This window comes from Lotus japonicus, chromosome 6, assembly GCF_012489685.1.
Source record: "Lotus japonicus ecotype B-129 chromosome 6, LjGifu_v1.2".
NCBI lineage: Eukaryota > Viridiplantae > Streptophyta > Magnoliopsida > Fabales > Fabaceae > Lotus > Lotus japonicus.
The window spans coordinates 67120921-67134153 of record NC_080046.1 but is presented as its reverse complement, the minus strand read 5'-3'; the positions used below and the strand labels follow the sequence as shown (position 1 = coordinate 67134153).

General features: G+C 35.8%; 3 protein-coding genes across 5 annotated transcripts; 2 read left to right on the top strand and 1 right to left on the bottom strand.

The window, feature by feature from the left end:
• Nucleotides 1-1894: 1894 nt before the first annotated feature.
• LOC130725819 (F-box/kelch-repeat protein At3g23880-like) lies at nt 1895-2467 on the top strand. The gene has a single exon (XM_057577008.1). The coding sequence runs from the start codon at nt 1895-1897 to the stop codon at nt 2465-2467; it is 573 nt and encodes a 190-aa protein (XP_057432991.1).
• Nucleotides 2468-3773: 1306 nt separating this feature from the next.
• On the bottom strand, nt 3774-9244 carry LOC130721967 (uncharacterized protein At1g10890). Of its 3 annotated transcripts, none has more exons than XM_057572555.1 (5): nt 8981-9244; nt 8627-8864; nt 7646-7861; nt 4805-5024; nt 3774-4171 (listed from the first exon to the last, which is right to left on the bottom strand). In XM_057572555.1, exons 2-5 carry the CDS (start codon nt 8773-8775, stop codon nt 3905-3907), a joined length of 852 nt encoding a protein of 283 aa, XP_057428538.1. In that variant the 5' UTR covers nt 8776-8864; nt 8981-9244; the 3' UTR covers nt 3774-3904. The 3 variants fall into 3 exon arrangements, with proteins under 3 accessions (XP_057428538.1, XP_057428540.1, XP_057428539.1); XM_057572557.1 differs by lacking the exon at nt 8981-9244 and adding an exon at nt 7978-8012 and having other exon boundaries at nt 8627-8765; XM_057572556.1 differs by lacking the exons at nt 8627-8864; nt 8981-9244 and adding an exon at nt 7978-8618.
• A 2179-nt stretch (nt 9245-11423) lies between these two features.
• Nucleotides 11424-12650, top strand: LOC130726617 (growth-regulating factor 7-like). Its single transcript, XM_057577922.1, has 2 exons — nt 11424-11753; nt 12521-12650. The coding sequence occupies exons 1-2, from the start codon at nt 11507-11509 to the stop codon at nt 12601-12603; spliced, it is 330 nt and encodes a 109-aa protein (XP_057433905.1). The 5' UTR covers nt 11424-11506; the 3' UTR covers nt 12604-12650.
• Nucleotides 12651-13233: the final 583 nt, after the last annotated feature.

Below are 13233 nucleotides of genomic sequence, written 5' to 3'. Positions count from 1 at the left end.
GGAGTGTTTATGCAAATAGCTTATGGCCTGCCATAAGCTATTTTCAGCTTATTTTCATAAGCTACTCATGATAGCTTATGAAAAACAACTTATGCTTATGTACAACTTATTTTCAATTTATTTCAATAAATTTTTAAAAATAGCTTATGAATAAGCGCTTATGTCATAAGCACTTATGGTCATAAGCGCTTAATTAAGCTGTTTTTTCAAACGGTAAGTGCATGCTCATAAAAGACATTCAACTTCAATTTAACAAATTGTTCCTTTAGCTTTAAATGATTTGGAATTCATTTAACAGATGAAAAAGCGCTTTCAACTACAATTGAAGTAGGATGAGACTGTTTGTTTTAGAATTAGATAAAAGCAACTTTGATAAAAGTAAGTTTATTAGATTTAAGTTTGAAAAAATGAATTTGTGTTTGGGAATGAAGTAAAAAGCACGTTTGATAAAAGTAAGTTCAATAGAATTAAGTTAATTTGAAAAAATGAATTTGTGTTTGGGAATGGAAACAGAGGGAATGCCGCATACAAGTGGACTCAACGTTCTTAGCATAGCCATACAGAATTATGTTATGTAATGAGATGAGATAATTAAATAGTCAGCATCCTCTCTTTTTCAGTGAAGGCCAGCCCTTGTTGAAATGTGGATCTCTCAACAAAGTATACCCACTAAAGTCCAACAAAGCATCCCATTTATCACAAACACAAGTGGAAATAAAAAAATCAAATTTAGATCGATAAAGATAAAGGTAATATATCCTATCATGAATTCATGATTGTTACAAGTCTAACCTACGTAGCAATAGACTCTCCAGGGAGTTACAAATTGATTCTCGATAGCCCTATCCTACCGAACACGTTCTGAATGCCGCTGCCGGAGACCGGAGAATGAAATAAATGGCGAAACAAAATGGAAGGTGAAAATAATAATTGTGAAAATTTCACTTAAAAAATAATTCCTTGCTCATAATCGGCCAGGATTGAGACTTCTCTTATGAACAGTGATCCTTCACACTCTCTATTCAAGTTTAGTAGATTAGTTTCTTGACGGATGAGAGAGCCATTATATTGACTAGGATTTCAATTGTTACGAGCAATTAAGTTTGTTACATTCTTTAATTACTATTTACTTTATTGTAAAAAAGCATATATTTAATTAATATGAAATTTTAATATGAATCACAAGGATTTCAATTGTTACGATTTCGCATGTTTAATAAAACAATCAGATGGAAAATCTGATATGATATTCTGTCAATCAATTTTTTTCTATATTTTAATATTTACTTTACAAAAATTTATATTTTGATATCTTAATTTTTTTTGTTTACAATCCGAAAATATTTTGATATCTTATTGAAGGTAAATATAAAAAATATCATATGAATATAAAAATTTAAGATAAATCACAGTTATATTTAAATTGTTGTTTGACTATTAACTTTATTTTATCTTATTTTATTTGTTAAGATACCACATATCAAAAAAAAAATTACCACATATTCAATGAAAAAGTGAAATAAAAAGTCATACTTAATTACCGCTCTTTGCGATTATAAATCATTGAAGTCATAGTGTAATCTCAGACATTCCAGGCTCACCTCGTGTTTGTTGTTGTAAACATTCATAGCAATTCATTCATGGGGAAAAAACAAACATATTGATTCCTGAGGATTTCATCAATCATCATGGATATTCTCTCACGTCTCCCTGTGAAATCCCTGATTCGATTTAAGTTGGTGTCCAAATCATTCAACTCTCTCATCTCGGACGCCTACTTTGTGAAGCTACACCTTTGCCGAAACTCTGCTCCAAATGCCAACCCACGCATAGTATTCGAAGTTCCACAGGATGGAAATTCCCGCACTTGAGTTTAGGTTCTTGTAATGGGTTGATGTGCGTGACAAACATCTGTTGTGATGAACAACTTTTTTGGGTTATTTTATGGAATCCCGCCACGCGAGAAACATCTCTACAGTCTTTCCCATTACAAATCAGGCGTGAATATGATGACTCCATTCCCTATAGCTATTGTGGGTTTGGCTATGATCATGTAAGTGACACTTACAAGGTGATGAAGGTAGTGGAGGATGCTGTGCTTGTTTTTAACATGGGTGACTTTGATGAGAGGCAGGTTGGGTATTTTCCGCCCGATCTTATTTGCTTAGAAAACACCGTAGTTGGAGTTCACTTTAACGGGACTCTTAACTGGTTAGTCACTTCCAAAATTAATGAGTATAAAATTGGCTTGGATACTGATGAGAATAATATTGAGTGGGACAATAGCTCATGCATGATTCTTTTCTTTGATTTGAATAAAGAGGAGTTTGTGAGGTTGGTGTTGCTTGCTATTCCTTACAAGTTCTGTGACCCACATCTTGGGGTTTTGGGTGAATGTCTTTGTGTTTCTGTCCAAGACAAGCAATTCAATTTTATGATTTGGCAGATGAAGGAGTTTGGAGTTTAGGGGTCTTGAATTAAGTTGCTCAACATTAATTATGACAAAGAACTTAAACCTCGTAACCTGCCGCCTCCATGGAGCTTTCCCCTTTACATGTTTGATAATGGTGTTGTACTCATGCTGCCAGAAAAGTTTCTCTACAACCAGACATAAAACGGTGGATCCTATTGACTTTGGTGATGTCCCAATATTTGGATCCTGTGGCGTAATTTGCTGTGAAAGCTTGATTTCACCGTCTTGTAAAGCCCAACTTCTTGAGGAGTTGGACATTGCTTATAAAGAATTGGCTGAAACCAATGCTGTGATCAAGAATCTTGAACACAAATACTATGAGGAGTTGGTTGAGTCTTATAATAAAAAACATAAAATCAATGTGAAAATCGAAAAATTAAGTTCTTAAAGGTGGGTGCAGCTCCACCACCTTCTAATCAAGATGCAGATGAAAACGTGGCAGAGGCCGGCATGAAGATCCAGATGCAGATGAAAACATGGCAGAGGGAGGTGGTGAAATAACTGAAGCACAGTAGTGGAAGGAGGCTAGAGAACGGAGGAGAAATTTGTATTCTGGAATTTACCTATATCTATCTGAAACTTACTAGATAAATTTTTTTCTATTATTTTGGTGATGATAATGGTCTTCTGTTTTTGCAATTTTGCATTAGCCTGACATAGTCTCCAATGTTATCTTTCCAATAGAGCTAAATTGCTATATGAATGATGAAATGACTGCTGTAACTTTTTCTATTCTTAATGCAGGGTTTCCATGATCTTTCAACTTTCATGATAGTAAATGCCTCAAGGAAGAGCTAGACTTAAATTGAAATATTCAAGGCCATGAAATGTTCCAAGAATTTGCTTATTTGTATTGAGGTTTTGTGCATTCTTTGATAAATTGAAAGATTAAAAATGTTGTGTTTGGGAATGAAGTAAAAAGCACGTTTGATAAAAGTAAGTTCAATAGAATTAACAAACCAACCTAGCCCAACCCATTTCCATAGCCCAAGACTAACTGAGAGCCTCAGAGGGTCACTCATATGAGTTGGGGGACAACGGATTTATAGTATTAATTCATTCCTAACCCAAGACCAACTGCCTCGTCCTCAGACCTCAAGAGAGGGTCATTCATTTTGCTTTGGGGGGGCAACGGTTCTATAGTATTAATTCATTCTTTGTTGGATCTAAAATAATAGGTCTATGGAATCTTACCATTCCCATGAAAGAGATTCTAAACTATAATTTGCCCAGATCCTCTCTCTCTCCCATAGTCACTACTCAACGGTGCAATTCCAAAGTAAGAGTATTGGCAGGCAAATAATGAAATGTAATACAAATTAGAAAGAGTAATGATGGTGTCACATTAAACCCAAGGCTATGTCAAATTACAGATGCAAATGTGGTCTTGAGCACAAACACTTTAGATCAAACAAAAAGATATAGAAGTTGTCATTTGGATCCAAGAGCAAATGACAACTTTGGTCGGGACTTGTTTTTTCCTAACAACTTTATTTGATTTAAACGTTCTTGCTCCTCCTCTTGTTTCTTCCTTCTCATGGCTTCTTCTTTCTGTCTCTGTATCTCTTCTAGCTCCCTATATCGTTCCTCCTCCCTTCTTTGCTGCTCCAGAGCTTCCCTTCTCTGAGCTTCTTCAATCTTCTTCCGGTTCTCCTCAAGCATCCTATCAAGATCTTCCTTCTCTTTACGAGCTTGTTCCTACAGATCAAAGTGAGTCCATTAGGTTTTACAATGGCTTCAGGCTTAGTGCATGTTTGGAAACCTTTCTATAGTAAAGTCTGAAGTCATATTGATTCTGGATTTCTACGGGGAAGCTTATGTGACAGCTTTTAGGTTTCATAATTGATTTTGATGAAAGAGAAGCTGCCAAACATGCTATTAGTCCTCTAAAAAATATGTACACGTGCATGCAAGAAGCCTATCACAGTCTTACTAAAAACCTAGCCCTTTGTTTTTGGTGAATGAAAACTAGCTTTCAATAAACAAGGTCAAAAGACATTGAAACTTCAAAATAAGATTACCAAAAGACCTAAAACATTGAAGTATCAATCACGGACTTGTTCAGCCACGAATCTATGATAAATTAAGACACAAGCAACCTAGCAAAGTTATAACTCAACCATCATATGATTACCCTAAGGTAAAAGGCCATAATCCAATCAAATCAGCAAACTTGCAAATTGAAATATTAAGGAAATCATATAACTTTCAAATTTGAAGACTAAAGATTTGTTAAATCAAAAGAACATGATAATCATGCAAATAATCATGCAATTAATCACACCAGATAAATGAATCGAGAGTATAGAGTGAGTGATTTGAAACACATACCTCCTTCTCTCTAGCCTCAATAAGAGCAGCTTCTTTTTCTTTTTCAAGTTGAACTGCAACTTCAACAATAAGTCTCTTTCGTCCCTCTTCCAACCGCCTCTGAATCTCCACCTGAACCTCCTCAGAATTCAAGCTTTCTTCAACTCTCTTACGAATTGCTTCTTCAACTCTCTTTGCAGTCTCTTCTTCTATTAATTTCAACTCTGCTTCCTTTTGACGCCTGTGAAAACATACAAAATGTTAGGCAGGAAAATGGTCATTCAAACAGGGGGAAATGCCACATATAAGTGGACTCAATGTTCTTATCATAGGAAACTAACATATAAAGTGGGCAATAGACATGTCTGCTTCCTTTCTTTACTCCCCTTTTTATTCTTCACTTTTTCTATCTACAATTTCATAAACTACTTAAAGAAAACCACAATCAATGGCAAACTAACCTCCATGATGACAAAGGCACTAAAAAAATGGTTATGCTTTTAAGGCATACCTCTATTGAATCCTGATCCAAACAAATGAGTTTCAAAACTCGTGAACAGTAGATAAATGAGGCAGCCAATTTGATCATCAAACATAACAAGTTGAATTATAGCAGTACCTTCCTTCAGACAAGCCTGTGGAGAAGAAATTCAAGTAACATGCAGCAGTTTTAAACTAATCATGGGAATGCTAGAAGCGTTACATTAAACATCTTTGACAAGTTAGTTCTTCAGAAACAGGTCAAGTTATTTTGGTAGTTAAGTGCCAAATGCAAGAAAGTAGTAAAAAAACCACATGTTCATCCTGTTGAAAATAATAGTTACTCTGCAGTGCAAGAGACTTTACACTAATAGAACACCAAGTTGAAACTACTACTGCAACAGAGGATGAAACTTCGCATCAAATAAACTTGGAGTGGATTTAGTTCTTAAGACCGATACCTAGGCTCTTGGGAAGGTCACAGGGCCAGGTCAATTTTTCAGACAGTGTACTACAAAAACTAGTCCTTAACAACTAAGCCTCTTCCTACTTAAGGACCATAGCTCTACCCCAACAATTGGGAACAAAAAGTACAACTTAATTAACAATATTTACCATGAGAAACGATAATCAGTCAGTGGTACAACCACTTGAAGTGATTTTATAATGTTTCCTTTAGTGATAAATATTTTTAACAATAATTCCTTGCTCATAATTTCTCTCTAAAAGAAATTCTCAACTACTCAAATTGATAAATTCCTCACATGTGACCTGCTGATTGAAAAACGAAACGTAAAACACTAATCTGCAGTTCTCAGGAATAAAACCAATGGAACCAGAAGTGAGAACAACTGAGCAGTATGATGAAAAAGTATGATGAAAATTAGGGGGATCCAGCTGGTAAACTAATGGAGACTAGAGCAGAAAGATAGAAAGAAGGAGGAATCTGAACGTCAAATAATCTAATTATATAAGTCAATGAAGTACTTGACTCCATTTAACTTCGAAAATGCAGTTTGTGTGAGCAGATATTCTAAGCTTCAAGCATTCAACTAATAAGAAATATAAAAGTTGCAACTAGATACGCAGTAGGATGACCAATAATGTATAGAATTTTGTGGACAATAAATGCAACGTATTTTAGTGATTTGACACGGACAGTGTAAAACGACAAGAACAGCAATGATGAAAGAGCAACTTTCTGAAAAATTAGGATGAGACCTTTACGGTTTCCCAGGACTCCAAAAAGATTATGTACTAATGCCAAGAAAGTGACAAATAGAAATCACATGTCACCTTTTCAGTACAAAGGTTGAGTAATTTTATTTTTTCTTTGGGACTTTGGGAATGGAATTGGGGATGATGTGGAGGATCGAATCCCCAACCCTGGTAAAAACCAGGGGAGATACCAGATGAGCAGCTTAGTTGGTGGAAAATTTATAAATTTATGAGACATCAAATCCTTCCACGAGTTTCTTAATTACTATGTGGAACATAGTATAGAGTCCAGATCACATGTAATATAGAAATAAGATGCAATGTGCCTTTTTTCTGTCTGGGATAAAAGAATAAGTTCAAATGGAAATGCAACCCAGGATAAGAAATCCGCCACAAACAACCAACACAATAGTTTTGGAAAAGAATTAAGAAAACATCAGATTAGGAGGGCTTCCAATCCCTTTGCTAATTCATAATCAAAACCCCCTGAATAAAGCATGTGCTGACGCCCACAAAAGGAGTCAGACACCTTTTACCTTTTAATAAATTCAAGGGAATAAAATGCTTAATATCCTGTTCTTTTTCATAAACATTATTTTCTTGACAGACGAGAGAGCCATTGACTAAGCAAAATATCAATAGCAAGTGCAGAGAGAGAGAGAGAGAAACGATCCATGACGATGACAGAAAACCAATAAAAGTTTTGTAGTACAAAATACAAAGTGCAAATGTCTTGAATCCTATCCAACATGAATTTAAGCATAATAATATATCAGAACAATATATAGAGACCACAGAAAGTAGAGTATGCCAATATTTGAAATAGATATAGAATTATAATGTAGATGGGAGAATTTAGACTAGAAATACTTCACCAAAGAATTGGAATTGGAAACTAATAACAAGGTTTAACAAAATAACCTTTCTTTCCTAACTTTTCCAGCATGATTATGCCATACAGATAATATCATTTTTTTTGTATAAGAGATATGAACATTTAATAACGTTAATGTTCAAAGTTCTTGCAACAAATTAAGCTATGAATAAAAAACTGAAATCCTCATCATCAACTAGAAGAACCCACCATTGACTTATATCTTAAAGCATAATGCAAGGTAAAGTGAAGAGAAGGTAGTTAGAGATGATGATAAGCATTTAATCTACCTTTTCTTCTCTTCTTCTTTCTTTTGTTTTTCAATGGCTGTTTTGTGCTCTACTGACTCAAGGCTTGGACTGGAAGATTTACGAGTAGGAGACAATGAGGAGCTCCTACTTCTATGTCTTCTGTATCGTTTGGCAGTTGGGGATCGGCTTTTACGACGCCGTGGAGTTGTAGAAGGACTTGTGCGACCTCTGGGTGAAATAGAACGACTTTTTCGCCTGTATCATACACACGATCATAAGCAATGAACCTCAGCAACTAAACAGCTACCAAGAGTGAATATTAAAGCCTGCCCACCTTCTAGCACACTAAATACAAAAACATGTACAGTTACCTCAAATTGCAAAGAATAACCATTGCGTGCTCCATCTTTTACCACATGAAGAAGCAAAATGTCATAATCGAGCAATGAAAAAACACTCATCAGCACCTACCACCTGTTCATATACCTCCCTTCCCATGTGATGGGAAGAAAGTGCTCTTTTGTTATGAATAGAAGCTTTTTTTATTTCATTATGATTAGTATCTATCCTACATTGTTCTTGTTAGAAATATATTGTAAAACCACTCATGTGTCTTCACCCAAAAAATTAAGCTTAGATAGTTGGTTCAATACTTGGAGTTCAATACTTGTTGCCCCCATTATTCGATTTAAAAAGTTGAGTTTTAGCACAAGGTAGGTGGGACTGTGCATTGTTCATGCAAGAGTCAATTGGGTCAAAGAACTCTTGCATGAGGGGGCATATTTTCATGTGTTTTTACCAAACAGCTTGAGCTTTTGGGATATTTGGTTCATAACATGTCTCTATTGTGCTCTATATATGTGTTATTGGTGAATTTGAATCTCCAAATACAAGATAACAAATTAGTGGTAATTTTTGGAACATCTAATCTAAATGAGGAATGAATTAATTAATAAATATAATTGAATGGGAAATAAACCCACAGAAACTTGCCAATTTGGGGGAAAAGGTTCACCTCACCTGGTGTAATGGTAGGATGAATAAGGGGAACGGCTTCTGTCTCTTCTGCTCCTCCTGCTATACCTATGCCCCACAGCCACAGGAGATGGTGAGTGTCTACGCCTGTAGGGAGGCGATCTTGATCTGGATCGCGACAAGTCTCGAGGCATCTCCTAACACCTGATGGATCCTCAATAAGCTTATGATGTTTTTCTAGCTCAAGAAGAGAAAATCCTCTTCCTCCTCCTACTTCTCCTCCCTGTAAAACAAAACAATCATTTCTGGACTAAATAGCTATTCATCAAGCTTGTAAATCAAAGCCTATCGCGAAATAGATTGTTCTTGTGCCAATTCAATAGCATAACAAAATTTCACCTGAAAAAATCAGGCGAATCGCTATCAAGGAAACGACGGATGCTATGGATTTGGATTTCGCGTGGTGTGAAAATGAGGGATTGCGATCGATGTAAATTGGAACTCTGCAAACCCTAACACGATAACGACAATTGAAGAAGGAAGAAGAAGAAGAAGAAGATGGAGAAAGTGCTGCGTGCGTGCATACTCTAATCTAAACACGACGTCGTTCTATCCGAACCAAAGACCCAAACAAAACAGGTCGTTGGATTCGGACCCTCCAGGATTTGAGATTCTGAGCCCAACTCCAAGATATATTATACGCAAACACCTTTCTCTTTTTCTTTTCTTTTTATATAGATGATTTAATTTAGTAATGGCTATTGATTAAACATTCTTTAGGATTTCTTATTATTAGACATAAAAGATAAATGTGGAGACTAAAACATTAAATTAGTGTAATGTTGATGAGCATGATAACGCTGGTAATTGTAGTGGTGTCTTTTAGAAATAAAAAATGATATGTAAATTCTTATGATTTTGCCATAATTTGAGGACGACGAACCCCCTTTATCAAATTATGAGTTACACGTATATTCATAAATATTGACGTTGATTTGGATTTTTCGCACGTGGTTATTGAGACCGACTAACCCCGTAGAAGCTATCCAACTAGTTTTTGCTTCTATAGGGGACGAGGCTCATCCGTATGCTAACATGATCCATTGCATTGCTTATATGAGGTTTGTTCATGGTGGTTTACGTATCTCATTTTCTTTTATTTCTAGCGAGCATAAAGAGGTGGTGGGTTGGTTGGCGACTTGAGTGCTTACCTTGAGTTCCCCTTTGGCATGCATGTGTTGAGTTTCCTTTCTAAAGAGTGATGTAGACTCCTCAATCACGATGTTAGAGTGGTTGCATCATCGTTTGCGTTTGTTTCAGTTTTATTTTATCGTACTCAAAGCTTAGCCCCTTCATCTTATAAAATGTTTTTTCTTTATTTATAGGAATAATCTTATAAAATATAGGCAAAGGCTACCGTGCATCACCGGCACATGTGGTGTATGCATACATGAGTGATTTTACCGGTTACAACCGGTTTCATTAACTTTTTACAATTTAAAAGTAGATCCGAAAAATGTCTTTAATTGCAAAACGGAGTTGGAAAAAAATAACGGGTCCGTTAAGGTTAATTGATAGTATAAAGTAGTTTTCCCCAATTTGTTGTGTCGTGAGCTGGCTTTTTTGCCTTATCCTCTCTCATCTCAAACCGATCTGCACCTCTCATCTCATTATAAGGCTTTTTGCCTGCGCCTCTCCCATCTCAAACCGATCTGAGCTGCATCTCGAGCTTCATCTACAATCTCCACGATGCAGAGTTGATCTTGCACCTCACATTCCAGTGCCATACTTGATCTTGCCTCAGTTCATTCCATGATCAAATTTACGGAAATTAGTATAAAAGAAAGTAAAGCCCTAAATCGAATTGGGAAAAGGATTTGATACGAACCTGATTAGGGGAAATGTGGAGCTTTCAAATCGACGATCCTAACCCAAACTTCTCACACTTTGAGCTCGACGATGCAGTGCTCAACAATCCTAACCCAAACTTCACACACTTTCACCTACATGCATCCACTGGAACTAGCCACCGATTCTTGCATCATAAAGCTTACGAATCCTTACTAATTTGATTTGATTTTGATTCCACTGTTCAAGCTTACGAATTGATTCGTAAATCATGAATTGGGTTCAATGAATTGTCCATCTTTGATTCATGCATCATGATCTATAACAATCTGGGTTGATTTCGAGCTCCCCTAAGCACACCAAAGCACACAGAACTTCACTCTTATTTTTTTTGGTTACAAGAACTTCACTCTGAAACCGAATTAACGAGAAATGAAAAAAGGGAAGGATTGTGGTGTTTGATGGGGCCGTTCCGCTACACAACAGGGCCTTATAAGCAATTGAACATGGCCTACTACAACAATTATGTAAGAGCCTACCTTTGCAATTGATTTAATTCCAGAGGAGGATATAGCAATTAATAGTGTGTCATACATAACTAGTACCCGGTAATGCATCTTAGCCGTCCATTTATTTAATTATTATATCCAACGGTGATGAGTGGTTAGGTACAGATACACGACTTGCCCGCTCGTGTACCGTAGCCTTTGCCTAAAATATAAGTAAATTTCTTCTATGTTCATGATCGTTGATTGGAGCTGTGCTGATGGTCATCAACTTGATATTTAATTTGGAGAAATTTAAGGATCATAACTTATAATCTGTAAAACCATTCCATAACTGATATAACTTCCACGTTTTTGATTCTTGCTTTTTTAAAAAAAAGAATTCCGAAACGTATAGCATTTCGGAACGTATCAACATTTCTCTTTTGTAAAATTTCGTAAATTGTATTCTGACACTGCTTAGTCCATTTCCTTTGCGGTTTGCACTCTGCTTTCTCCCTCTACCATCATCTTTGTTTCTTTCCTACTACTAGTAAAGTAGTGGTGCTGCTGAATTTTTTATTTTACTCAGATGGAGGAGGGTGGTGTAGTTGATGAAGGGAACACGGTTATTATGGATAAGGGACAAAAATCCTCCTCCATTGTTGAACTTGATCTCAGGGTTGGCGCTTACTCTACACCACAACAAGAGGCAATAAACCCTGTGATCTCAGGTCCGTTCACAGAGACTCAGAGGCGTGAGCTTCATCATCAAGTGAAAATCTTCAACCACTTTGCCAATAACCTTCCTCTTCCTCCTCACGTTGTCCAATGTTTTGGTAAGAATATTAACTTCTTGCACACCACCCATGTATGTATAATATATGGAACACTTTTGATGAAAAGCAGTGTCTTGATTATCGTCTTTGAATGAATTCAATGTTTCTTTTGGACTTAATTTATAGGCTAATTCTTTTTTTCAAAAGTGGGGAAATTGCTTAATGGATTTGCTAATTGCTAGTGACTTTAATTAGTGCAAGAACCCTTTTTGTGATTTTGAGATGTTAAATGATAAGTAAAATTACAAATCTTTAGATATGTTAAGTCACCTTTAATTTACACAAGAAAGATTAGCAGAACATGACTTGTATCAGTAACAAGATCAGTATTAAAAGTAGTGATCCTATGGCATTTTCCATTTGCTATTTGAGAATAGTTGTCTTGATCTCATTGAATCACTTGTTGGCAAAAGATGCAAATAAAATGTTGGTTCTCTAGTAGAGTTATACAAAATACACATTGAGGGATTTGCAGGTACTACATTTCATTTTTAAGACTAATATGGTGAGTACTGTTTTTGGTGTAAGAAACTAGCAAGCAACATGTGGTAACAAGGGCAAGATTGATTGTATATTATAGATGTTAAAATTTTGATTGTGATGGAAAAAATGTTAAATCCTTCCGAACCCCTGGATTTGTACTTTCTGCAATCATTAGTATGTGCATTTTTTATTTGCTTGTTATTGTTCTCAGTAATTTTTAAGGTAAAAACTTTTCAATAGAAAGCTTCTAAGAGCTTTGTTGTTTCTTCTGCTTGGCATTTCAGCTTCTGGTTGCAATCATCCATACCTCAACGACAGAAACAGCATAGAATCTGAACCTGGTAATTGCCGGAGAATCGATGGTTAGAAGTGGCGGTGTGAGAGCAGTGTTCTTCCTGGTCATAAGTATTGCCCCAAGGACATGAACAGAGGTGCTAAAAAGCGCTTTACAAACCATAAATGTGTAGTTATCTTTTCTTTCTACGAAGCTGTTTCATTTTTGGAAACCTGTTTCATGTTTACATGCACAAGTTAATCACTATCATCATTTTGAGATCAGGTTCTGTATGAAGTGAACAAGTTTTTATTTTCAAAATTAGAAATTTTATATTCAAATTAGCAATATTCGCAGTTATAGGCCTAGAAGAAGTTATCATATATTCTTGGTGAACTAGCTTGGTGACAGTACATATTTTGCATGTATTCTGTTTGGAGCTGAACTAAAAATGAAGAAAAGTGAAAACTCAAAATTAAAAGCTTGGTGAATGAACTGGGAGACCAGGGACACATCAACATTAGTTACAAACTTGAAGAGCAAGAATTTGTTCATCTTCACAGTTTTGGAACATGCTCTAGAATCACTTTTGATTAGAAGTTAGAAGTCTTAGTATTTGAGTAATATTAAGATAAGCCGCATAAGCATTTATGGTATAACCGTATAAAATAAGCTCAAATAATCTCTTCCAAATAGGTCTAACAATGTAAATAACTTATTACC

Bases quoted from the DNA above. Each gene is read 5' to 3' on its own strand.
- LOC130725819 (XM_057577008.1), top strand. From the start codon at position 1,895: ATGTGCGTGACAAACATCTGTTGTGATGAACAACTTTTTTGGGTTATT.
- LOC130721967 (XM_057572555.1), bottom strand. From the start codon at position 8,775: ATGCCTCGAGACTTGTCGCGATCCAGATCAAGATCGCCTCCCTACAGG. The intron at 7,862-8,626 runs GTGAGGTGAACC...TGTATGATACAG, and splicing joins TCATCCTACCATTACACCAG to GCGAAAAAGTCGTTCTATTT. The intron at 4,172-4,804 runs GTATGTGTTTCA...TTTGATCTGTAG, and splicing joins TTGAGGCTAGAGAGAAGGAG to GAACAAGCTCGTAAAGAGAA.
- LOC130726617 (XM_057577922.1), top strand. From the start codon at position 11,507: ATGGAGGAGGGTGGTGTAGTTGATGAAGGGAACACGGTTATTATGGAT. The intron at 11,754-12,520 runs GTAAGAATATTA...TTGGCATTTCAG, and splicing joins TCACGTTGTCCAATGTTTTG to CTTCTGGTTGCAATCATCCA.